At 38.8% G+C, this 27,488-nt stretch overlaps 2 protein-coding genes and 1 long non-coding RNA gene across 4 annotated transcripts in view; 1 reads left to right on the top strand and 2 right to left on the bottom strand.

Annotated features, from left to right (window-relative positions):
• LOC310825665 overlaps positions 1-27,488 on the top strand; it is a 217,145-nt gene that overhangs the window by 1,738 nt on the left and 187,919 nt on the right. The gene's annotated exons all lie outside the window — the stretch shown is intronic.
• KERA (keratocan) lies at positions 2,298-7,785 on the bottom strand. Of its 2 annotated transcripts, none has more exons than XM_083699450.1 (3): positions 7,618-7,785; positions 5,152-6,044; positions 2,298-3,670 (listed from the first exon to the last, which is right to left on the bottom strand). In XM_083699450.1, exons 2-3 carry the CDS (start codon positions 6,035-6,037, stop codon positions 3,504-3,506), a joined length of 1,053 nt encoding a protein of 350 aa, XP_083555576.1. In that variant the 5' UTR covers positions 6,038-6,044; positions 7,618-7,785; the 3' UTR covers positions 2,298-3,503. The 2 variants fall into 2 exon arrangements, with proteins under 2 accessions (XP_083555576.1, XP_083555577.1); XM_083699451.1 differs by lacking the exon at positions 7,618-7,785 and adding an exon at positions 7,407-7,581.
• Positions 16,101-27,192, bottom strand: LUM (lumican). Its single transcript, XM_083701847.1, has 3 exons — positions 26,718-27,192; positions 21,994-22,908; positions 16,101-17,156 (listed from the first exon to the last, which is right to left on the bottom strand). Exons 2-3 carry the CDS (start codon positions 22,886-22,888, stop codon positions 17,002-17,004), a joined length of 1,050 nt encoding a protein of 349 aa, XP_083557973.1. The 5' UTR covers positions 22,889-22,908; positions 26,718-27,192; the 3' UTR covers positions 16,101-17,001.

Genomic DNA, 27,488 nt, shown 5'->3' with positions numbered 1-27,488 from the left:
GCCATATGGGAAATATTTACCATCTGTTCCCAGTTGTTAGTATCAGTTATACTGACTGACTATTGTTTACTTTTGGCTCTCATGGACAACATGTCCAAACTGGATGACAAAAAATAGTGGGGAGAGGGGATAGCACAAATTAAAATGGCAAGTTCTTCATTCACAACCAGTCCCTCATTAAACTATGTGTAATGAAACACTGATGTCATGACAGTCCGATTCTGCAGTTCGTGAGTCCAAAGATTGAAAATATTTTGAAAAGGCATGTGAATAAAAACTAAGAATCCTGTTTAAGAATTGTTCTCATTATAACCTAGTACAAATGCTGGACTACAATACACAGTAGATTTTTCCATCTCTTCATCCAACAATTGGTGATGGCTGGGAGTGGGAGGAACAAAATATCTGGTGTTAGTTCAGTGCATGCTTCTTGGACACGTGGAATACTGCTTTGGTCTGCTGTGTCAACCTCTCCTGCACAGTTGAAGCCCACCATAATTGAGGATGAAAGAAATGGAGGTGGGGGTGGAGGTTGAGAGCCAACCAAATCCATGATAGGTTGGCTATTGTGAATACGCTGGTACAGTACTAGGTAGGGAAAATGCTGTAATTCAGAACTCAAAATAAAAATATATGAAGTGTTACTTGTGGAGTTGCATACCATTAGATTACAGCTTCAAAATGGTGTTGTTTGTTTGTATCGTTTGGTACTATTAAGTAGAAATCCTAAACATACTTACAGTACGCTTTACTTCCCAATAAGCATCATATGATTGTGCAGTTCTGGAATCATCTGTCTCAACAGACTTTTAATAGGCTTTACTGGTTAAATTAATCAATACTAAATATACATTAATTATATCTCAAATGCTACTGAATAAAGATGCATAATATATGATGTAGGTTTTTCCTTTAGCAGTTACTTTTTCTCCTTCAGCCATGAAATATGACACTCTTTGTTATATAAAACATAGCTCTTGCAAACTTTTCCTTTAGACTTGCCAGTGATAGATGATTTAATTCTTTCCAGCTACACAGTTGGTTGAGTAGAAATTTCTTGCATGTGGTACATAAAAAGGACAGATGGGTGTGATCCTAGAGATGTGTGTCCCTTTTTACAACTGCTATGAATATTTTTAATACAAGTTCAAGGGATGCATTAATTACGTGAAGCTGTACCTTGGGATGTGCCATTTGTAATTTACTTTTTTAGAGATTCATTTTTGCTTGAGTTGTAGTTCTTTTGCACCTTTGAATGACCATTCCTCATCATCAGATTCTTTAGACACAGCTGTTATTGTTTAAAAAAGTTGCAAAACTGATAAACCTTGCTGTGCTCCATCCTCATTTATTTTATGTTGGACATTCAAGAATACCATGGAGTTCACATAGACAGTACAGAAAAAAAATAAAAATCCCCCAGGAACTGTTGGTGTTGCCTTGAATTGGTCTTATGCATTATAGTTTCCATTTCTTGCATATAGCATATAGCAAACATTTTCTATATTTCTGACACAGATTCTTAATAGTGCTTATCAGTATATTTTATATATGGGCAATTCCAAACAGATGGGAATATTAGTTTACTGTGGCAACTTAAAGGCAGACTAATTTAGACTTTCATAGGCAACAGCATAGGGATGCGGGTGGCGCTGTGGTCTAAACCACTGAGCTTTGGGCTTGCCGATCAGAAGGTTGGCGGTTTGAATCCCCATGACGGGGTGAGCTCCCATTGCTCCGTCCCTGCTCCTGCCAAGCTAGCAGTTCAAAAGCACAAAGTGCAAGTAGATAAATAGGTACCGCTCCGGCAGGAAGGTAAACGGCATTTCCGTGCGCTGCTCTGGTTTGCCAGAAGCGGCTTAGTCATGCTGGCCACACGACCCGGAAGCTGTACGCTGGCTCCCTTGGCCAATAAAGCAAGATGAGCGCCGCAACCCCAGAGTTGGCCACGACTGGACCTAATGGTTAGAGATCCCTTTACCTTTACTTAGGCAACAGCATGGTATAAGTTCGCAGACTGGAAAACCTTATGCTTTTATGTATTCTCTTATTCCCCTCCCCAACACAAAAAGCCTGTCAGGGCTTTGGGTCATTATGTATATCTGCACTTATCTTATTATCTAGTGCAGGATTGCCTTTGGGTGGCAAGGTCATCAGTTGCGTCTGTTGTAGCCCTATAATCTTGGACAGGACGAATATTGGCTTCCCAGAGTAGGGCTAGGAAACATGTAAAATTTGCAATTGGACAGAAAGGAACATGGTCAAGTGTTCAAAACTAAATATATGACAAAAACTAATTAGTGAGTCACATTTCTTTATTAACATCATCATCATCATCATTATCATCATGTAAAGTTGTTTGACTAAAAATAAATTACTATGGCTACTGTGGCTCTAGTTATGTATAATTTAGCATGCAAATCTACTTTTTTGGAAGGTAAAGATAACATTCACCAAGTAGAGATGAACAGATTTGTCAATTTCAGTTCCCCTTTCTCATTTTTCCAATTTTAAGTTCAGTTTGCTCCATTTCTCTGTCAGTTTACATTTGGTTAAATAAAGCCTGCACAAAAATGTGAACACAGTTCATGTGCATTTCTCCTAACAAAATCATTTTTTGAAGTTTTTCTTTGTGCACTTTTTCAATAAACTGATACCTAAGGCTGCTTCTGCTGTTCATGTGCAATGATAAATGAAATGTGTTTGTAGCAATGCTAGTGTTTTAGGGATGTACATAACTTGCATTCATCTTCTTATAACTCTTCTCTCAAAATTCCTTAGATGGTTTGCTAAGGTATACCTTGAAATTTCTTACAGGTGGAATTTACTGGCAATTCTGCTGGTATATCATGAGGGAATAGTACAAGTAAGAAAGTACATGTTTAAACATCACTGCTGGTGGAAAGCCATGCTCCATGCATATGGAGCTTCTGAGCTGTATGATTTTACATGTTCCTTTTTGAAAAGAGAGATATTTGGCCCCATTCTAACAAAATGAAGCAGTGTTGCAGCTGTTAATGTCTTCAATATAACACTTTCCGTGAATGAAGAGGGTGGGAAAGAGATTTCTGCTACTTATTTTTATCATTAAACATGCTATCTGGCATCTACAGCAATGCTCTTTTTTAAAAAAGATAACAAAATAAGCAATTATATATTCTACTTTTGCTTAATATGTGAAATGTACTACACCTGAATCTGCAGGCCAATATGTATAGTGTAGAAGAAGAATGCCAAAACTTTTATTGAACCCACAGCTAGATAATACATTTGAGTAGCAAAAGCATCGTCTTAATAGAGTGACATTTAAAATAATTGGGACAGGTTGGCTGTACCAAGAGAGTATTTTTGAGAAAGAAAAAGAAGTGATGAAACTCTAACAATTAAAAATCAAACTCCATGGGGGGACAGCATAATTGACCAAAAAACACCTGGAAGTTCTAACAAGTTTAATGCCAGCAAAACCTGTTTACTAACTCAATAATGGTAACACTAAGCTGTCCTTAAATAACAACAGCATGAAGAAGTCGGAAGCATAACATGAGGTCAAATGGAATTGGAGGTTTGATTTCATTGCCATCCAGGCGGAGATAGCGGAGTCGTGGTAAGTTTCTCTCATAAACATGATCCCCTGGGATAGGAACTGGACATATTTGGGTTCCATTAATACCTAAAACAAAACAAAAAAACAAAACAAGAGCATAAGAAAAGTGGTTGGGAATCATTGTCTTCCCTCCCCACAAAAAACTCACCAAGTAAATATTTTAAATATGATCCTGTAAGATTAGGACTTGTTGGGAAGCCAGAGGAATCACAGTTCAGCATTTATTTCCTTCTATTTTTTTTATCATGGAAGATGAGAAAGGTAACAGAGCAAATTAAAAGCGGCTGCTGCTCAGCAGTCACCAGGTGATGAGGCTGCATGTTGCCTCATAAAACTTGGCAGTATCTTCTTCACCCCTTGTGAGGAGTGGTGTCTAGTAATTTTGATTTGCCTGGGATTTGAATTTTCTAGCCTGATTGTTCTTTGAACTAGAAGCTCTTAGTGTTTCCCATCTGTAAAATGGGTAAATTGTTTTTGGAAGCAATGCCTAATTCTGTCGTGCTATCATGCATGTGTGTGATAATGTGACTCGATGTGTGATTTGTGGTTAGGCTCACCAGCTTATGGTATGCACTGATTGTTTCTGTTTTATTCTTGTGATGCAATTGCAGTCTGGTTTGCATTAAGCTGATCTTTGTTGGCCTGGTATCATGCTTGGATGGGTTGTTAAATGGTAAGGAATCTGCCAGCACACAAAACATCTGTGTACCTTAGGTCAGGGATGGGGACCATTCTTCTGTTAACATGTATATTTCTTCTGCGGCAATCTATTGTGACTTGTAAATCATTATTGTGTGAATCCATCCCTTTGGCTGTTCCCCCAGCTCAATCCTCCTCCTCCTCTTCCTCTGCCTGTGGGCTTCCATAACCTCATGAAGTTAAGCTATGGGCCACAGAGTCTGCATTATTGTTTTAGGTGAGCAGAGCATTCTGTGGGCTCCGCCCTCTCTCTCCAGTTAATAAGACCCATCTACATTTTACTTTGGATCTCCAACCATGTGCCAGAATTTGTTTTGTGGGAGCTGACCCTATGTTTCTTGTACTTGATCCTCATCCCATTATATGTGATCACAAATATGAATGCTGAATGCCAAAAGTCCAGAAGTGAAGCTTCCATTTTCGAATACACCTTGGAAGTCGAATGGCTTCCGAGGCGCATTTCTCAAGTTTCCCCATTGAATTTGCTTACAGACCTTTGGTCCTCGGTTTTCAAACATTTCGGAAGTCAAATGGACCTCCGGAATGGATTACATTCAAAAACTGAGGTTAGACAAAATAGGGCTTAGTCACTAGCCAATGGAATTTACAGTTTAGATCAAATGTACAGAACTTGTATTTCTGAAATACAATAGGTTCTCATTAAACCAGAGCTGGTCTGGTTTCTTGTTGCTTCTAATACCTATACACTTTTGGACTTGTGAATGTGTGTGTGTGTGCATGGGCATGTGTGCACAGCACTGCAACATTTGTGCTATAAATGGGAGGAGTGTGGGGGAGGGGTATTTCTGTGGAAAAACATCTGTCTGAGATTGCTGATATGCACTTACTGTCGATCCTGTTGTTGTCAAGATAAAGGTGCTCGAGGTGAACATTGATAGATGGGATTTTGGTGAGTTCATTGTAAGATAGCTGAAGGTCAAGAAGAGATGAAATGTTAAATATTTTGGATGGTAGACCTTTATCGGTTAATTTATTGTTGTTCAGTCGAAGGAAAATCAGTTTGAGCGTTGTATCAAAGTAATTTTCTGGTATTGCTTCAATGGAGTTATTGTCCAAAAACAGCTGTATTACATTAGCTGGAGGGGTTGGTGGCATTTTTGTAAGTGAATTTTGAGCGATGTTGAGTAGCATGAGGCTGTTAAGTCCTTGGAAGGTGTCACTTGAGAGAGTACTGTCCAACAGTTTGTTTTGATGTAGATCTAGCGCAGTGAGGTTTTCCATATTGTTGAAGACCCCTGCGGGGATTGTAGTGATTTTGTTTCTTGCCAAACGCAGCTGCTCTAAACTCAATGGCAATGGAGCAGGCACTTCTTCTAACTCATTATTCTCAAGAAATAAGTAGAGTAGATTTTTCAAGTTGCCGAATACACCCTTTTCAATTCCATTGCTGGTAATTTTATTGTTGTTCAGATTTATCCATTTTAATTGTGTAGCATTCACAAAAGATTTCCCTGTAACTGTTTCAATGAGATTGTTTTGGAGGTAGAGATACCAGATTCTTGCTGGGATGGCTGGAATTTCTTTAAGTTCCTTGCTATCACAATATAAGGCATTTGGGAAACTAGGAGGACAGAAGCATTCTTGTGGACACTCAAAGCTGTAGAAAGACCAGTCATATGTATCAGGCTGATCATACGTTGGCCTGATATTACGAGTCCACACGGTATTGGTCAAGAAGACTACCAATAGTCTGGAATACAATTGTACATTCATAGTTAACCTTGGAGAAAAGGGGAAAATAGTTATAAGAAAGTATACATCTCCACAGTATCTTTTTCTGAAAGCAACAATGTGCATTACTTTATAAGGGTGAAATGCTGTCTTGCATGGTGTCACAACTTTTTTCAAGAGAAAAAAGAGGGGTCATATCTTAAATTCAGGGGGAACTACAAGCTATGACTCTAAGAATAGTATGTTTCAATCTGGATTTCATTCCTTTTCTAGATACGGTAAGTGTGTGCACATTCAGTTCATGTTTAAAAGAAGCTAGAGACAGAGCTTGCTTCTCTTACTGAATTTCAGTAACATTTAAAAACTTGCCTTTCTCTTATTGAATTTCACTAACATTTAAAAACTTGCCTTTTTCCAAACTAGGGAAAATATTTCATGTGCAAAAATCCCAACATCACCCAAAACAGAGGTGGCATACAGTGTCTGACATAATTGCCTTTATTGACTGCTATCCAGTCCTAGTTTGGTCCTCCATGAAGAAACTCACATCTTCTTTTGTACTCCTAGATGAGAAGGCATATGGCTCTGATTTTCTAGGCCTGGTTCTCATCACACACAAGAAAAAGATCAAAGAATATTTTAACAGCTGCTTGCTGGGTCTGTTCCCTAGAAGTCTAGAGAGCTCTGTTTGAAAACCTACTCCTCTTCTTCAATCGCTCCCCTGTGCCCCAAATTATTGGCTTTCCTCTTTAAAATGTAAATTACTTAGGAAACAAATTCTCTCTAGAACTTCACTTTTATTGCTTGGCCACGTATTCAGATTTCTTTGTCCAGTTCTTTTTTTAATTTGTTCACATTAAAACTCACATATTCCATAGCTATACATTAAAAAACCTAACATGCAAGCCAAGTTACTACAATGCAGTAGTAATTATACAGCAACAGTGCATCCCAAATTTTTATGTCTGTCTTGGTTCTCTAAAAGTATATATAACATTTCAAAAGAAAGAAAGAAAATAAGCCGGATACACTGGTGCAGAAAGGTTGGGGTTTAGTTTTTTTTTGGAGGGGGGTGTTTTTTTTTTGGGGGGGGGAAGTATTAAAGAAAATCATAAGTCATAAGGATCACTAAATCAAAGGGAAAACCAATGCCTTACATGGGTTTTGGGTTTTTTTTAAACGGCTGCTTCTCTAAAGTCCAACAGCTGAAAAGAGCTAACAGGCTTTGAAACTGCTGTCCACAAAATAGCAGAATACTGCCTGAAGTAATAAAATAGAAAGAAGAGCAAGTGAGAGAAACTAAATTATTTCCAGAGAATGTCATACTGGATTTAGCACAATGTCTCTGACATCTTTCTCTTACAAGAAATATATACCAACATTGTTATAATGAGTAACTGAAATATTTTACCTTGTACAGGTTAGGTGATGATTTCTGGTGGCTGTTGGAAATCATTTAAGTACAAAAGTCTTTGTTTCCTTTTAACATTATTTGTAGTCTGAGCTCTTGTAAATTTGTAGCATAAAACCCTAAATATACAGCAGTAATCCCCAGACACATTACCCAAGACACCTAACATTCTGTTGTTTCTAATTTGACAATGCTTGAGAATCTAGCTTACCTCAGCTTTCTTGGATTCTCTTCTGTTCTTCCTATTGGTCACTGCGGTTAGACTGTAAGAGGTTGACTCAGGCAACACGCAGTGTTTTATGAATACAGCCTAATATATACGCATCAATGACTACAATTGTTAACCCTTAAAATAGCTATGCACCTCAGCACCTTCATGCTAAAGTACAGGAAATCCTGGCTTTCACATCAAACAGTTGCAGCCCTTAAGGTCATTCCCAGAGATGTTAAACTCAAGGTTTAAAATAATGAATAGAGTGGGCAAAAGGAATCATTACTACATATATAATAAAATGTTAATAAATCATTTTCATCTTAATTAGGAAACAAAGCATTAAAACTAGCGCCATCTGTTCCTGCGGAAACCTTTTATTTGATTATGATCAAAAACAGATGCAGGAATGTTTTTAAAGATATGATTCTTGATTAGGAAAAGTAAGTAAGATTATTTGCTAAGAAATTCTTTGATACTCTTAGAATAGTTTGATATAATTTGATGCTTATTCTGCATATGTTATTTTTGAATAACTTTCCAGAAATGGAACTGACTTTCTGCCACCTGATCTAAATTTTATGCTAATTAGTTTTAAGCATAAAGAGTTTTGCAGTGAGAAGCATGTGTATCCCACATGATACTAAAAACAATAATAAAACAAAACATAAAGTGGTCTCCAGATTTGAAGAATCTTTTTGCTTTGAAATTGGCTGATGCAGCTACTAAAGTGGGGTAGGAGGTAGTAATTGGAATGGTGCCTCTATGCCGTTACTGATGTGCAACAACTTGCCTGTAGTGTTCTGTTGGGGCACAAGGCACAAATATCAATAGTACTAGCATGGTACTCACCCAACTTCCACCCGCCACTTGCAAGGGCGCATGTTTCTCTCTACTGTTGGCCAATAACCACAGGCAGATTTTAAGATAAAAACATTACCAATCTGACAACCTGACTACTTGTCATTTGCAAAACAATTTTTTAAAAAAGAAACTGTGATTGAAATATTGACAGCAAAATGTGTTTCTCCTTAATTAGTAGGACTTGGGTTGGAATTCAGTGTTGGGCTAGTACAAGTGTTCTGCCTGTGCAAGCCTAGCAGCTTGCTACTGCTCTCTACGCACTGCATGTTATTCTGGGGATTCTCTTAATCCCACCTGCCCCCAACCCAGCTTTGATAGTGGAGGGCCCTGGGGAGGAAACATTCTTGCTTAGGGTTTTCAGTGCTGGGGCATGTTGGGTCAATCCCTCCATTGGTATGTAAGTGCTCCTGTAATGCAAAACAGTTTTAGTTCTAACTCTATGGTGTTTTGGTTTAATAAAACATATAATTACAATGTTTTATAGCATTGAGTTCTTCGTTCCTCAAAATAGTAGTGATAAAGGAAGAAAGCCAATGACAGGTTTCATAGAAACACTTTCAATGTGATCCATGGAAAGTGTGCTTGATTCTACAATCAGGAACATGCTTACTTGAATTCCGTACCTACTGTGTGATTTAATTTCCCAGGTGAGGGTGTTGGGACTTGACTGTTCCCATTAGAACTTGTAGAATGTTTGTGCATCTTTAAACGGATAAGTTCCATGGATTCTAGTGGGGTTAAACTATGCCTAATCTTTCTTGTATTCAATAATCTTTCTTTCCATTTAATCAGACAATCATAGAATTGTAGAGTTGAAAGGGATCCTAAGGGTCCTCTAGTCCACCCCCCTGCAATGCTGAAATCTAGACTAAAGCACCCATGACAGAATGCCATCCAACCTCTACTTAGGTTTCTGGACCCTTGATCATCTTGCTCCCCTTCCTCTGCACAGGTTCCAGCTGGTCCTTATCCTTCTTAAATTGTAGCACCCAGAACTGGACACAGTGCTTCAGGTGTGCCCTGACCAAAGCAGAGTAGAGTGGTGCTATTATTTCCTTTGATCTGGACACTATACTTCTGTTAATGCATTAGAATAGTATTAGGGTTTTGGGGTGTGTTTTTTTTGCTGCTGCATCATACTGTTGACTAATGTTAAACTTTTTAAAAAATCAAACCCCAAATGTGATCATAATATGGTGCCTTGCATGCACTGTATAGAGAAGCATTCATATTTGCACCAAGGAATTGTGCAAGCTTTTGCAAGGATGCAGAGTAAGAGCCAGACTAAATGTGACATTAGGAACACAGGAAGTGCCATATACCTGTTGGCCCACCTAGCTCAGTATTGCCTACACTGATTGGCAGGGGTAGAGAGAGTTTCAGACAAGAATCTTTCCCAGCCCTATGTGGAGATGCCACAAACTGAACCTGGGGCTTTCTACATGCAAATCCATGATCTCTTCCACTGACCTGCAACCGTTCCCTAAAATGCATATTTGAATTTAGCAAGCACTGCTTCTTTTTTTAAAATGCAAATAGCTGCTAGGTGGTAGTGTGTGATCACTGTCAAAACTGAAGCATGTATGGAGGGAATTTTTTTAACCCTTTCTTGTTTTGGTCTTGAATAAAATAGCTACTCTGAAGCTCCTAATAGAAATATGGTTTCGGAATAGTGATCTTCCTCATAGCTGCAGCAGGGGAGGAAACAGTTAAATTCACACTTCACACATGCTGTGATGCATCCTCTCAACAATGGGTTCTGTTTGAATTTTTAAAATTTGCACATAAATGCAAATACACTTTTAATGTCATGTCTGGTTTGACCTCTATTGGCTCATTTAACACAGGTTTGTCAATTGTCTATTTTACATACCCTCATCTTTATTAATAAGGAACACTCTAGTTTGAGCCTCTGGGCATATTCTTGAGGGAGGAGGCAGCGTTGCAGTCTAAGTGTGAAGTCACAATGGAAAAAACAAAGGAGGTTTGCAGAATATGTACAGACACCTAAGATGTTATGTATTGTGATAGCTACACATTCCGGACAAATATACATTCATTTAGTGCAATATAAGCATTTCTAATAAGCAGACTATTGTTAACAAACGACCGCTCCCCACATCAAATGGGGATGCTTTCTATGTGATCACGTGCAGCCCCCCGGATCCCAGTGCGACTCCTGGTAGTTCGGGCTGGCTTCATCCTCCCCAGGCTGGATACCTGGAGGTCTCTGCCCACCTCAGCCAATCTAGATTAGGGTCATCATGTAAGGGTGAAAAAACCCTTTTTCTGTAGAAATATGGGATGCCTCAGTAACATATGTATCAGAAACTGACTGCGACATGCACATTTTTTTGTGTTTTTGTGTACAATGATTAGAAAAACTAAATAAAAGCATTTATTAGAAGGAAGCAGCAGAGCAAAATGTTCCAAGGACAACCAATCGATATGCCCAAACTTTTACAAAAGAACTCAGTCAAGGAAAGAATTGGAGGTGAATGCTCCCACTTCAGATGTATTTGGAGCACATCCAAACAAGTTTAATCTGAAGTGGTCTAAACCAAAGCAGCTGGAACTGCTTTGGAGATTTGAAAAGGTTTTCATTTTTAGGGTCCTTCCTCAGGTTGATACTTTGATGTAGCTCCCACATTTGACTCGGGTGTTATCCATAAAGTGAAAATGCGAGGTAGAGTGAGTGGGGTGTAATTCTGTGACAGACAGCTTTATTTTCCAACCAGGGAATAACTTTACCAGGGCTATTCCCCCCCCCCCCCCCGCTTCCTGTCACAGTGCTTTTGGAAGGATGTAAATGACCATGATAAAATACTCTTCTTTGTGACTGGCAGCAGCAGCGCACAGGGTGTTTGTGGCTCCCAGAATTGTTTTGAGAACCATGACTTACGAAAAATAAGACATTTTAGTGGCTCTTTTGCCATTAGTATCACATTAAGCACTATTAAGCATAGTATTTTATTTTTAGTACATCTGCTTTGCTAGAGAAAAAGTAGCTTAAGTAACTTTTCCTTACAATGAATTAGGTCTCACTCAGTAGGTGATTTTCCTGCCATTCTGTTTGAGATTTGCTTAAAAAAACTACAACCTAGAGATGCCAGGATTCAACCAGGGACCTTTGCATGCCAAACATGTGCTCTACCATTGAGCTACAACTCCTCTACTACCAATTTGAAGGGTAACATCAACAGGCAGGAATGAAAAATAATTAGAAACACAGTTGTATAGAAACTTTAGCTATTGTTTTATCAATTTGGATGTGATATTGACCAGCTTTCTGGGAAAAAATTATTCATTGTTATTCTAAATGAAATACCAAATCTGGTTTGAATTTGTGCTTTTATGGGCTTGTCTAGTACTTGTATCTAGCAGATGGATTATTTAGAGGAAAATGAAGCCACGAGGCTCTTTTACAGAGTCTGGGACTTGAGAGTTCTAAAAAAATGTATCCATCATCACTAGAAGCAGAGGCAGCTAGTATTAAAAGTGTGGATTCTACATAATCAACATCATCACTTGATTATTAAAAATATCTCTAAGCAGGGTACAAAAAACTGAAGCAACAACAGACAGCTTAAAATATTACAAAAATACAATTACCTGTAAAATGTACATCCACAAAAGTCTCACAACAAGGAGTTCATGGAAACAGCAAATATCACCCTAGTATCTCACTCTACTTGTTTTTTATGGGCAGGCCTAAGGTAGATGGTACTTCCTGAGGCTGCCAACAGCTGTGTCCCACTCAGCTGCATTCTCTACACTCTGTTCCAGGTACAGAAGATTTAATGAGTTTCCCAGGGGGTCCTAAGGATGGGGAAAGGCACTCCCTTCACTCACAGCTCTTTCTTCACCCTCTGTTTCTCCTCCTCCTTCTCCAGATCCCATTGAAGCAGTTAAAACACCATAACTTATTTGTGTCCACCATCCTTAAGCTCTTCCTACCTATTCTACCAGAGGTCTGCCAACAGAAGTTCCACTCATTTAGCCACAACTGCTAAATGATTCAGAGGGAGTACACTTCTGGATGCAACATACAAGTGACAAAGAGGCGTCTTTGAAGGCGGGTCCATTAGGGTGAATGAGGCACTGCCCCACCAGGCTCAAGCAGCCCCCATCCTGCTGTATTTGGAGCCCAGAAGGAATTTGTCTGCAAACAGATTGGCCCCCTTTGCAGGTTTTGCCTTCCTGATAGCAATAGTCACAACTTTGGCAGAGGGAATCCTAGTCTAACAGCAGGTGGGGGGTGAAGTGGTGTGTCACCCCAACCTCAGAAAAGGCGTGTTCACAGGGTACCCCGTTAGAGAGGTCTAGATCAGGCCTAGGCAAACTCGGGTCAAACTAGGGCCTCAGATGATGCAGGGTCCAGGTTGGTTTATATGGGAAGAGGCAGTCCTTGAGGTATTGCAGTCTTGGATTGGAAGCTGTACCTATCAACAAATATCCTGCATCTAATAACCTGTGACATCACACACACACACACACACACACACACACACACACACACACACACACTCTCTTTCCTCGTATGCTGTGTCTGTTGGATTTTGTTTCATATTTGAAACATCACTAGTGACACCAGTCTGGTATTTTACAATTCTGAGTTGCCTTGTTTGTTGCACCTGCTCCAGGAAGGAGCACTCTGCCCTGTATGAACTGGAGGCTGCAGCAGTCAACTCTGTGGCACCCGAGTTCGGTTTCTAATTGATGCTTCATAATGAGTCTGTATATAACCCCAGTAATTTTGACAATCTGCTATAAAGGTAAAGGTAAAGGTACCCCTGCCCGTACGGGCCAGTCTTGACAGACTCTGGGCTTGTGCGCCCATCTCACTTAAGAGGCCGGGGGCCAGCGCTGTCCAGAGACACTTCCGGGTCACGTGGCCAGCGTGACATCGCTGCTCTGGCAAGCCAGAGCCGCACACGGAAACGCCGTTTACCTTCCCGCTGGTAAGCGGTCCCTATTTATCTACTTGCACCCGGAGGTGCTTTCGAACTGCTAGGTTGGCAGGCGCTGGGACCAAGCAGCGGGAGCGCACCCCGCCGCAGGGATTCGAACCGTCGACCTTTCGATCGGCAAGTCCTAGGCGCTGAGGCTTTAACCCACAGCGCCACCTGCGTCCCGCACAATCTGCTATAGGCATTCATTATTGTACACAAAAAGAACATGTTAACTTGGCTGCTGTTAATACATTTCCAGCTTTATTTAGCATGATCTGTAATGGTCATTTTTAGCATTTTCTTGCTGTTTCTTTACCATAGTGATTCCATAATGGTTTTGTGCTTCTATGCAAGTGCTTAAGAATTATGTTTCTTTTGGCTGTATAATTTAACCAGGCTGGTATATCAATCTTGACATAAATCTGTTTCATAATTTGCACAAGGACCTGGTTGCGTTGTTCACAATGTAAAAAGTTGATCCTGATTAAATTATAAAGTAGATAACCAAATGTCTGCAAGTGTCTCTGTAATTTCTATTCATTTAGCAGGAAATACCTATGTCAATTGGCAATCTAAACCAGTGTTTCCCAACCTTGTGCCTCCAGCTGTTTTTGAACTACAACTCCCATCATCCCTGACTAGCAAGACCAGTGGCAAGGGATGATGGGAATTGTAGTCCAAAAACAGCTGGAGGCACAAGGTTGGGAAACACTGATCTAAACAAATAGTAGACTATATGGTTGTCTGAATCATAGAATCGTTGAGTTGAAAGGGACCAAAAGGGTCATCTAGTCCAAACCCATACAATGCAGGAATCACATCGAAAGAATGCTTAATATATAATTTTGGGAAATTGATGTCTCTGTTTGGCACACAGAAATTTCAGTGAGCACTGGATAACCAGGGGTAAGAAAACTGTGCCCCTCCATTAGTTACTAGACTTCAGCTCCCACCACCCGTGACCACTGGCCAAGCTGTGGCTTTGGAGTTGCATGGGAGTTGGAGTTGGAGTCCAACAACATGTGAAGAGCCACAGGTTCCCTAACCCTGCTCTTATGTTAGAAGCATCAAGGGCAGGAAAGCTGCACTCAGTACCACACATTTATATATTTGGTCTCAGCTCTATGTCTCATTTGGATACTATGCTCCCTGAGTACTTGAAGGACCATCTTTCACCGGGCAAACCTGCCTGTACATTGAGGTGCTATTGATGGTCCTTCAGGTGTCTTCACCTTTAGAAACTGTGGCACCTCTTCCCCAATGCAACCTATTGCTGTACCCCAGAGCACTGGGATATGAGTATACTCCTGCAACATTACACTCAATGGGATTCCTATTATTAAGAAAGATGAGTTTGTATTATATTTTACTGCTTGACCTACTGTATTCTTATGCTAACATTTTATGGGCGAGCATGAGGAAGGAGGGAGATGCAGCCCAAGATAGGAGAAGAGGTGGTAAGGGAACACCTAGCTACTTTACATGAATTCAAATTTCCAGGGCCTGATGAGCTGCACCCAAGGGTATCAAAGGAGCTTGTGGATGTAATCTTTGAGAATTCTTGGAGAACATGTAATGTCCCTGCAGACTGGAGGAGGGTAAATGTCCCCATCTTCCAAAAAGGGGGGGGGGGAGACCCAAATAACAGGTAAGCCTGATGTGACATTAGAGGTTTCAAAGTATCTGGGCCTGTTGTTTTTCAACATCTTTATAACTGACTTGGATGAAGGAATTGAGGGGATACTCATCAATTTTGCAGATGATACCAAACTTGGAGGGGTAGTTAATGTCACAGAAGAATTGTTATAATCAAGATTCAGTATGATCTTAACAGAGTGGAGAACTGGGCGCATACTAACAAAATGAGGGTAACCAAGATGATCATGGGTCTGGAAACCAAGCCTTATGAGAAATGCTTGAGGGAGTTGGGTATGTTTAGCCTGGATATGAGGAGACTGAGAGGAGATACAATAGACATCTTCTAATACTTAAAAGGCTGTTACATGGAAGATGGAGCAAGCTTGTTTTCTCTTGCTCTGGAGGCCAGGACCCAAACCAATGGGTTCAAGTTACAAGAAAGATTCTAGCTACTGGAAACTCTCAGAATATTCAAAAATCCATCAGATTCCATAAGTCGCCAGGGGTAGAACATCTTAATAGTCCACCTACACAGGCAAAGGTTGTTGCTATGAGATAAAACCATAGGTTATCTAACATCACACTTGAGACCACTTCCACCACTTCAGTCAAGGAAGCTATTGTGATGCTAGGGCAGTCTCTGCATCTGGGACCTTCTTATTGTTTCTGCCACTGTTTCTGGTCTCCAGTCCAGTAAAACTTGTATAATAAAATGAATTTGGCATTGGAGTGGATTCAGAATTTCCTGCTTCTAGTGCTGCAATAAAAGAGGTTTCTGCCATACAGTATGGCTAGTCTAAATCCTCCATACAGAACTTGTGTAGTTACATTTGAAAGTATTGGCTGCAACCCTGCACACATTTGCATATGCTTATGTCCCACTGATTTCCTGGGAGTTCTATGAAGGTTATTATGAGAGTATCCTTTTATCCATAATTCAGCTCATTGGAATTAGATACAAGGCACATGGTAGATAAGTTTTGTTTTGTTTTGTTCTGTTTTTAAAAAAGAACTTTTAAAACTATGAAATACATAAAACAATTTATTTGATGGAGTTGTAGTCTTACAATAATTCAGCAAAATATAAAATAGTGTATTTTTTGGTTTGTTTTCATCTGCACTTACTGTTTTCTAAAAATGTAAACATACATTGACAATAATTTGCACTCAGTATTTTTATTTGCTATGTTTTATTTCTACAATCATGTTAAATGTAGCATGCAAATAACTGAATAACAATAATGGTGTACATGTTTCACTGTAAAGTAACAATTCCATTTTAAAGATTTAAACAAACCACACCAAAACATTTTTTACTGATTAAATATAAAATGCGTTAACAAAATAAAAACCTGGAAAATGTTGCTTTTTTCAATTCTTTGCATAAATCATAGTTAACTGGGGTTTTAAAATATGTTTTTGTATGTGTTATCAATTTATATAGCTATACTGATTTATTGCTTTCCTGTGTAATATAATCACAACAAGAAAACAAAACAAATGAATAAAAGTGGATGAGAACCTTTGATTTGAATATAGGAAAATAATGTACATATATTGGTCCAGCCCTAAAGTACTAAATACTCTATCTAGATCAGAATATGCCTGACTTCTGCAAACCTGAGTTAGGACTGCACACCTGAGTAGGACTGCATGCATGTACAGTGCTTTTTAAAAATATCCTTTTGAAACTCAGGCTGTACTTGTCTAGAAAAGAAACATGAAAACAATTTTGTCCACAATCTATGGGGACTTTCTAGCTTTACAAAACTTTGACCTCACAGATTTTCTAGAACAGAAGCATTCTTTTTAAAGGTGGCCATGCTGCTTGTTAACAAACACAATTGACATTCTGCAATACGGCATTCTAGCTTTAAAGTGTGGTAAATTATGAAAATGGAGGTGGCCACTGAATGAAGTAATGCACAAATCACTCCACGGTGATATCAGCAGCCATTCGGAGACAGCTGTACATTTCTTGAGGAAGATCAGATCTTGTGAGATTATTTGCATCCAAACGCAGATGTCTGACCCTTGAGTAGGCTAGCGCTCCAACCACTTTGCAAAAGCTGCTCACTGGAAATTCTGTAATATCAAAGGCACATTATTAGTAGCAGAATCATATACAGTTTAAGAACAGCTTAGTTTATGAACAACTTGGATTAAGAATGCTTCAAACCTGGAAGTAGTATTTTGGTTTGTGAACTTTGCCTTGAAAGCAGAACATGTTCTACTTCCTGTTGAGTGTGTTCCATTTGTAAATTGAGTCCCCCACTGCTATGGGAAAGCACGCCTTGGTTTAAGAACGCTTTGGTTTAAGAACAGACTTCCGGAACGGATTAAGTTCCTAAACCAAGGTACTACTGTATTCCCCAAGTGGTATTCCCTGGAATGTACCAAGATTTTGTATATTGAAACATATATTGGCTATTGGATTTGTCTTCTTTGAAATAACATCATGGTTGTGGCATGTGATCATCTCATAGTCATAGTCAAAGGGATCCATGTCTGTGTTCTTAGATTCATAGCTAATTATAAAAATAAATGAATTAACGTCTGATATTGTATTATTTTAAGATATTTTCTCTACAACACATGAGAATTATGCAATTCCCCCCCCCTGCTGCATTAAATTATAATTACTATCAACTCAGTATCTCTTGAAATTCTTGGAATTAGTGAACTTTGCTAACAAATATTTCAAACGGAGTGTTAGTATTTTTCATTTTGTAGATAAATTGGAAGGGGTAGCAAAGTTATTAAATGAAGATAATTATTGCAAAAGATTGTGGAAACAAACTGGTGATTAACAAATTTTGGCAATCAGAACAAGTTTTTTAAATTATTACAATTTTAGGATTCTAAAATTGGTCTCCTTATAACAATTGTAAATGAAAGATTTGCACTAGATTTGAGATAAAGAGACAGGGGTAAATTTATAGAATAAATTCTGTAATTTTAAACTCGAGACCTCATTTGTGGTCCATTGTGGTCTGGAAGGTTTCCCTCAATCTTGTATGGGGTAGATTAAAGAAGTGCTCCTTTAGGGAGAGATTTGCTCAATTGAGACTGAAGGTCTCATCAGAGTTTTAGCTGGCTGGTAATGGTAACTGTAACGAATACTTCCACTCATAAATTTGGTTTTATCTTTGCATTCTTTGGCACTAGTTAAATTTCCATTGCCACTGAGGCCAAACTAGACTTGATGCAGCAGTGGTTGGTGGGGCTGCACAGGTGGGACTGTGTTGGTTGAGCTCTTGACTTCCCACTGCCATGCATCACTGGGCCTGCACCACGCTGAGCTCCCAGCTGCCTTGCCCCCACCCTCCACTGCCGTAGCAACCAGCAGTGATGCAAATCATTGGGCAACCAGGAGAACAATGCAGCCCCACGTGCAAAGTCCCATCAAGTGCTACTGGTTTGATGACAAATCCAGGTCTGTTAACCCAGGTGGCTGCCACACAGTTAAAAAGCAGCAGAAGCACACTGTGACTTGGAGAGGCGAAGTAGAGGTAAAACTGAGGTTTTCTACTTTCTCAACAGTTGTCTGGTCACTACAAAACTGATTAAGAGCTGATTAATCTGATGAAGCATACCAAAATCAGATAAAATATACCAAAATACAAATTGCAGACACTTTAAAGAAGAATGACATGAAGCAACTGAAAGCATTCAAAGTAAGGCTAATCCAGTCATATATTACTGTCCTGCAATGAGAACATCAGTCTGCCCATAAAATGTGGGGAAATGTTTGAGTAGGAACATTTTATATTATTATTCTTATTTGACTGCAAGATGCAGATTGATGTGATACCTTTGCTTGATCTCACTGGAAACACCTGGAGATTTCAAAATGACGACCTTTTGATGTATGGATGCATGAATATGAAAAGAACTTTCTATACAATCAACCATGGGTTGCCTTGCTGGGATGGAACAGATGGGAGACCATTTTGCAGTGACACAAGTCCTCTCTTGTCTGTAGGTCTCGGAGGGTAGTGCTTTGAGGACTTGTGTTCAACCCATTGACTGAGGTTCCACAGGGTTCAGTTTCATCCCCTTTGCATTTCAGAATCTTCATGAAACCATTGGGAGAGACTATCTGGGAATGGGTTTTCATCAGTATGCCAATATCTTCTTTCAGTTGTATTCTGGTGAAAAGGTTCTTACAAGGTACTCCAAAACACTGGTTATATGGAGCTAGGGTATCTTTTCTCTCTATGTCCTGGAGCAACAGAAGACATTGTTCTTTAAACAAGTTTTTGATTCTGTTGCTGCTTAACTTACTTTATTGATTGATCGTTTTGGCTCTTGGATGCTGTTTGTAGTCTATTGTGTTTTTGAGATTACAGTATTGTGATTTTATGCTTTTTATATATATTGTAAGCTGCTTTGAGCAACTCCTTTTTGGGATACACATTTTGTATAAATAGGAATAAATAAAGCATCTGCTTTATCAGGAGCTCTTTAAAAGTGTGTCAAATATCTATCTAATACATTTTATATATATCAAGCACTGTACTAATAATCATGGTCAAGCTGCTAGATTTAAGCTGGTTCCTGGTTTGGTGCTGTAGTCTAGACAAGGAGAAGACTATTGCTTAACTTCTATTCACCCAATAACCAAGAGGTTGTATAAGTTTAGTGCTTATACATTACCTTGGGTACCCATGGGCGCACATTGTTTTTCAGAGTCTTCTAGTCACCCTTTCCCAACTCTTATTCTGAAAACTAATAGCCACAAATGAAGAGGACCAATAGTGGCTGCTTGTTTCTTTACTGCTATGCCTCTTTCCAAGTCTTCTTTTTTTGCTTTTGCCAGATTGTTTCCCTTTTACCATGACTTATTACTCCAGCAAAGAAATTTCAGTGAAGCACATCTACAGTAGACATGTTCCTTGTGTTGATTTTTTCAAAACAAAATTTGACACCTCTTCACCCCATGCTAGTTTGATCATGCCATTAAGAATACTTTCACTGGAATAAGGATTGAAAGTGTTAGTGGCCCATTCTGTGTTATTTGAGTCCACTGGCAAGTCTTGCATGAGTTCTCATGCATCTGTTGAATACCACAATGCTCCCTTTTGGTAGTTATAGCTTTTTATTTATTACTAGTAGCAGCAATAGCAACATTACAATGACACATTTCTTGTATATTAATGGACTTCTTTTCAAATAATTTTCACCTAGCGTTTTCTTTTTAGGCCTATTTCTGGAGTCATCACTTAGCATTTGGTTTTTTTGTGTAAATTCAAATCATAAATGGGTGATAGCCAACATTAGTCATGAAATAGACCAATTGAAATCAGTGGACTTAAGGACTGATTTCAGTGGGCTTAGTTGGAGTACGACTAATGTTGGATATCACTCAATATCATTAATTGATTTTCCCATGTCTTATGCACTGTGGACCAAAGTAACTAGTACTTATTGGGACTGGGTACAGCCTCCTAGCTACCTCATGACCTCAATCCATGGGTTCTGAATCAAGGAGACGCACACTGGGCTAAAATGGGGACCACCTGCCTAGCCCTGGATCTGGTCCCAAAGTACTTTGGAGGGGGGAGCTTATGCTTAATTTGGGGTGGGTTTTGGGGGGTGGTTGTGTGTGTGTATGTTTTAAGCCCTAATTAAACATACAGCCAGAAGGGGTTTTTTTCTCTTTCCTCCCCTCCCAACAAATAGCAGGGGGTAAATTCTGTGGGTATTCCTCTGCAGGCAGCTTCTTTGGAGCCCCATTGAAATTAATAGGAGAGCAAGCTGGTGCTCAAATGAACCCTAACAATTAGAGATGGGATTGTGGAAACAATTTTCTAAGTGAACTATGCCTACTTATGTTGCAGTAGAATGGATTTATGGTTTTCATAGATAGTAGATACGTTGAAGTATATCACAATTAGAAAAGAAAGACAAAGGGGGCTACTAATCAAAACACCAGGTTTGCTTTGAAAGCAATGCTTCCTACAAGAGATGGTAAGCACCAGGTTCATGCCACACCATGAATTGAATACAGATTATAAAGATCACCTGCTTTCTCCATCTAGTGCATGTATTATCACCATACAGTATTGTTTAGGACAACCAGAACTACTTTTCTGAAAGAAGAAAAACACCATTTTTGTCACCAGGTCTGTTGTTTTCCAATGTGCCACCTTCAGGCAGGTTTCATTCAACTCCTCCAGCACTTTGCTAGGTGAGACAGAATAAATGAAACTCCTGTTTGTGATGATTATTTGTTCACCAGTGGATAGATTTTTTATGAAGGGAATCTCAGATCCCACTGCTCTTAATTCTAATTCTTCATATTATTATTCATATATTTATAGTACACTATTCTCAATTATTTTGATACTGGTTTTGTTGGTTACAAGTTGGTTCCAATGTGCATGTCTTGTATAATTTTTGACATCACAAAATACACAAAGTGCTGTATTTTAGCAGAACTATATTCAGGCAAGAAGGTTGGTTCGTCACTTCTGTGGAAATATAGCAGGGCTAGCCCACTATGAGGTAGTGGCTTCTGCTAAGTTCTCATGAGTTCTTGCCAAAATATCACGAGATCGTGTGAGATCTCATGTGCTCTGCAAGATCTCACTGGAACCCATCCTCGCGGCTGCTTTGTGGTCGCTAGCATGCAACTCAAGTAAGGGAAAGTTTGGCAGAGATAGGGCTTCAGTGGTGGAACCTTCCCATGTCTCCTCAGGTGGCAGAATGGGACGGGCCACCCCTGACCCTATAGTTATCTCTGTGAGGAAACCAATGTATGAATGCATCCTGGCAATAATATCACTCCCTGTAAGGAGTACTAAGCAGTGCAGGCAGGAGGGAGTTCCACAGGTCAAACTTAAGGACACACCTGTCATTTAGCTAACATTTCATTGTCTCACCTTTACCTTTTTAAAAAAAGGGAAACATTACTCACTGTTTATCTGATTGACTTGGAGGTAGTAGTTTTCGAGATGCTCATTTACTGTTGGAATGCTCTTCAGCTGATTATAGGAGAGATCCAGCTCAACAAGGGTAGATATATTGAAAGCATTGCCTGGTATTCCAGAATCTGTCAACTTATTGTGAGATAGACGTAAATACTGAAGATCTTTAAAACCCTGGAAATACTGATCAGGAATGTTGGAAATCTGATTATTGTCAAAATATAGCATCATTAAATTAGGGGGCAGTCCCAAAGGCAGTTTAGTAATCTTATTAAAGCTCAAGTCAAGATACAAAAGTGCATTTAGGCCTTTAAAAACTCCAGAAAGTGTATCTTCAGACAGTTGGTTGTGCTGTAGGTGAATGACAGTCAGATTCACTAATCCTTCAAATGTGTTGGGATTAATTTTTGAAATCTTGTTATGAGTGAATTGCACGTCATCCAGAGTATTGGGAAGTGGTCCAACAGCTTCGGTTAAATTGTTGTTATTAATATGAAGTTTTTTCAAACTCTTTAGCTTGGCGAAGACTTTGCCTTTTATTTTTGAATTTTCCAGATGGTTATGATCTAGGATTAGCCACTCCAGGTCTGTTACATTATCAAAAGCTTTCTCTTCTATGCCTTCGATCATATTATGGCGGAGATACAGGTATTTAATTCCAGGAGGAATAATTGGGAGACTCTTCAGTTTAAGATTGTCACAATACATGGCTGATGGATAGCTTATAGGGCAAGTACATTCTGGTGCACAGACTGCTGTTGAGTGATCAAACATTGAAACAGCATAACCATAATCAGGCTGTGGAGCATAATACCCATCATAATCATATTGACAGAAGATGCCACTAATCAAGAAAAGGAAGAAAGGAAGAGAATTCAGATGCATCTTTGCAGTGTGTGTTGCTCCTGTTGAGGGAGATAAAATGCATACAGTTACTTGACTGGTGATTACAAAGAAGCATATCAAAATAATAAAAACAGAAGTTCATTTTTCTATGAAGGGATGTATGGAAAATGAACTGACTGTATGAAAATATAGTGAAATTCAGTGCATTGTTAATAGTTATGATGGATAGAGAAATTAATATAGCTCAGAAGATCTGTGCTCATATTCCAGTCAGGGATTGAGCCAGTTGGGATACTTTGGGCCTGTCATTGTTTCAATGTAACATACCTGTTCATGTGAAGATAAAATGGGATCACCCATGTATGATGACCATGGTGCAAAGTGGAATACAATGTCATTCATTATCTGTTACAAGAACTTCTTAATGCATGTCCAGCATCCTACATAGATATCACTTTCACATAACCATCATGTGCTAGACCATTTTCTTGCCTCAGTAATGGACTGGATGAGAGCCAATAAACTGAAGCTCAATCCAGATAAGACTGAGGCACTGTTAGTAAGTGGTTTCCTAGATTGTATGGGTAGGAGATGGCTTGTTCTTGATGGAATAACATTCTCTTTGAAGGTTGCAGGTACTTCTGGATCCTTGAGGCTCAGGTGGTTTCAGTGATACAGAGTACCTTCCATCAGCTTTGGCTAGGGGCCCAGCTGTGCCTCTATCAGGACAGGGATAGCCCAACTTCTGTCTATGCTCTGGTAATATCTAGATTAGATTGCTGCAACACATTATATGTGGGGCTGCCTCTGAAGATGGAAACTTCAACTGGTGCAGAAATTAGCGGATAAGTTGCTAACCGGGGCAAGAAGGTTAGAGCATATAAAGGCAATCATGGCCCTACTGCACTGGCTGCCAATTAGTTTATGGGCCCAATTTAAAGTTATGATTTTGATCAGAAAGCCTTAAACGGCTTAGGACTGCAATACCTCAAGGACTGCCTCTCTCCATATGAACTGACCTGGATCTTGGGATCATCATCTGAGGCCCTTCTTCATGTCTCCTCCACAAGAGGTCTGGAAGATGGCAACATGAGAACAGGCCTTTTCTGTGGTGGCTCCTCATTTAGGGAATGCTCTCTCCAGGGAGACTTTGTTACATATCTCTAGGTACCAGGCAAATTGGCTAATTAAACAATCTATTGTCTTTTAAACTCTGTGGGGCAGGTGTTGCTGTTTTTGTTTGTTACTATGGTGGGTATTTATGTGCTTTTAAATTGTAGACCTCCCTGTAATACTGGCATGAAGGGTATTATATAAATTTAATAAATAATAATACATTATGAACACACACTTTGGCATGCATTCATGTTGTTGGGTCAGACTTTATTGGGGGTGTGCATGTGTTCATACTTTTCTTTATATAGCTGCACAAATTGTGTACAATAGAGAGAAAAATGAAATGGCATGAACCCAAGCCTTTATGCCATATTTGTAACAATTTCACTAGGAAACCAGAAAACATTAGGAAATGGATGCATAATACATATTGGAAATAGCAAGTCTTATTGTATTTTTGTTTAACATGTTTCATTTAAATATGATGGTTAACACATGCATTAAAGCATGTTCACAGAAACATAAGAACATACAGTATTCTGCTTTCTTAACATACTGGATGGAACATGTGTCTTTCATGTAGTTCCTTATTTGTTAAATTTAGGTTATTAGAAATATATTTGACTTCAACCTTTTTCCAAAGCAACAGTTCTTTTTAGTAAACGTTCCTATTGTTTCATAATATACACCTTTTTAGGATACCTCAACAAAGTGGGATACCTTATTTGGGTTTGATGAGGATAGGCTACTTGAGCATTTCAGCTGTTTACCTTTGAAATTACACAAGTAACAATTGCATCTCAAAACTTGGGAACACACTTCAGCCTGACTGTCAGTAGTATTTCAGTCATTAGTGCAGGGAAAATGTGGCCAAAACGTATCTGCACAACCTCAGAGTGGAATCAGCTGAAAACTTTTATGTGGTCATTTGTCAACTTAGTACTTATAGGAGCTTCTGTAAGTCCATACTGTTCTCAATGAACAAGAGTTTGTTTTGGTAGGGGTACCCTTGGCAGAGGCATACAGGATAGGTTGACATAGAAGTGAGATAGAAATTTAGGGAAATTTAGTAGAATGACTAGCACAGAAATTTAGGAAATCAATAAATAAATGCTGGCCAGAGTATGGTCTGAAGGCAAATGAGGCCATCATCACCTTGCTGTAACTAAGCAAGTCTGGGTCTGGTCAGTGTCTGGAAGGGGGCCCATCTGGGAACCTCATGTATGCCCCTTGGGTTCTGTGATGGAAGAAAGGCAGGATATAAATGTAAGAAAAGGAAGAAATGCCTCCATGGAAGCTAATCTTTGCAATGCAGCTGCCACAGCTGCATTAGATTTGGACAGCCATAAGCAAATTTCATGCTCTCATGTTACAAGTGCATATTCTTTTGCCACTTGATTTTTTTGCCCTGGATAAATATACCTAGCAATATCTTAATGGAATGGCTGGATCATTTCTGTGTGCTGCACATGAAAATAAAAATTTAAAAACCTATTGCTTGTACTAATTACTTGTGCAGCAAAAGCTTTTTTGCCCTAGGCAGTGATCATTCTGAAACATTGCATCCTCTCAATCCCAGATAAATTTTACAATATTGCCCCTGAGACCATAATATATAAATGCACCTTATTTTTTTAGCTGTAGCAATTTATTTTTAAAATAAAACATTTCTGTGTAGAAATAATAAGAGAAATAATAGTTGGGTGTGTAGAAAAAGAAAATGTTGGGCCTTGGTATTCATTTATGAAATATAATTTATTTATTCAGTGAATCCTTGCAAATTAGAGTTTATTAGGACCTTGGAAGTTTTGACAAGATAGAATTGGGGAAGTGAAAGACATATGGATGAGATAGTTGAGCTTCCATTGGAGATACTGGAAAAATTTCATTGATTTTAGTGGAGTTAGACAAATACTCAAACAAAAGGTTTTATATTTTAACTCCTAACCAATATATTTAAAAGATCTAGGATGGCGTATATGTGGATGACTCCTTCAAGATTTCTCTTTAAAATTTGACTGACAGTTCATCATTGTGCTTTGTAGTCCTAAGTATTACCATTTCATGTGTGTGAATCAAGATAATTGGGTCATTAGTAAACTGGTACTTTATGAACACTTCTCTGACACACATGTTTGAAAATCTTCTAAAAGTCTCCTTAAAATTTCTATTGCAAGCATTACTTTGACATTTGGTATCTTCTTCCATGAAAAAAGCCAATTACTTTGCAGTAAGCAAGCAAACTTACTTGTGTGCTAGTTTTAAAAGTTTCATTATGAAGACTCCAGAACATTTCCATGGAACAGGGAAATTAAACAGTAAACTGCTGCACACAAAACTCCCCAGCATATAATATTTTGGATAGTCTTATTTCATAATATTCCAATTACAGTGGAGTCAAATTAAGCATATTGATTTAAATTTTAACTCCATTTAAAAATTAAATTTATTTTGTTAACGTACTAATCAGTAGTTGGATATATAGAAATTTTCGTTTGCTAGGATTCCCACCCACCCACCCAAAGGCTTGGTCATTTGTACTGAATGTCCCTTCTCGTAGAAGCCAACATGTTCTACAAAGGAGTACAACAATAACCCACAAAACATGTGGAGCATTTAAAAACAAACTGTGAAGGCAACTGCACAAAAGCAACTGTACTCAGTTTGCAAATTGGCAAAGTTGTGGCATGTTCTCATTACTGCTTCCTTCAGCTGCTTGATTGTTAGTGTTAAAGCATGCGAGAGCACTTACCTTTCTGACTTGAAGCTGCTTGCTTTAATTCCCACAGCAGATTCAGTAAGGGACTGGATCAACCAATATATGCTATAAACAGTGTCAGAAGGTAACTGGCTGCCAGATCCTCTGTGATACAAGGGCTTGGGGGAAAAATCCTAGTCACGCTGTTGTCTGAGGCTATGTCATCATGGGATTCTGGTGGTGCGGTATGTAAAACTGCTGCTGTCTAATCAAGTGCAGGTGGACACTGAATTGTAAAGGACAACCCATCTGTTCTCCCTGTGGAACAGGATGGAGATAACCCCTTTAAGGAACCTGAAAAAGTTCAAGCTGACTACTACAGCATGAACAACAGAATTATAAAAGGGGGGAAAACAATTTTAAATAATGCTCAAATTGCAAACAGACATTGCATTTTCCCTAGTTCATTTTATAGCCTTCAGCAAAATCTAACAAATAACTCTCAAACCTCAGTGTAGCCACAGTTCTTAAGCCAAATGACTCATTCCTTTTTTATTGTTTTTCTTTCTGCTAAGTTATGTACAGTACATAATGGTTCAATGAAAGCTTTAGCAGTGGAAAAAATATATAACCCCAAATAGTGAAACTACACAAGGTTTTTCCTTTACTGTACTGTAAAAAAAGTATTAGTAAAAGGGAAGATTGGATATGATGGTTCTGGTTAAATATACATCTAACCATAAACCATGTACATTTTATTTTATGGCTTAACCTAAATATTTATATAACAAAAACACTCTCTCTCTCTCTCTCTCTCTCTCTCTC

Source organism: Podarcis gaigeae, assembly GCF_964106915.1.
Source record: "Podarcis gaigeae genome assembly, chromosome: 10".
In the NCBI taxonomy this organism is placed as follows: Eukaryota; Metazoa; Chordata; class Lepidosauria; order Squamata; family Lacertidae; genus Podarcis; species Podarcis gaigeae.
This window is presented reverse-complemented; position numbering and strand designations above follow the sequence as displayed.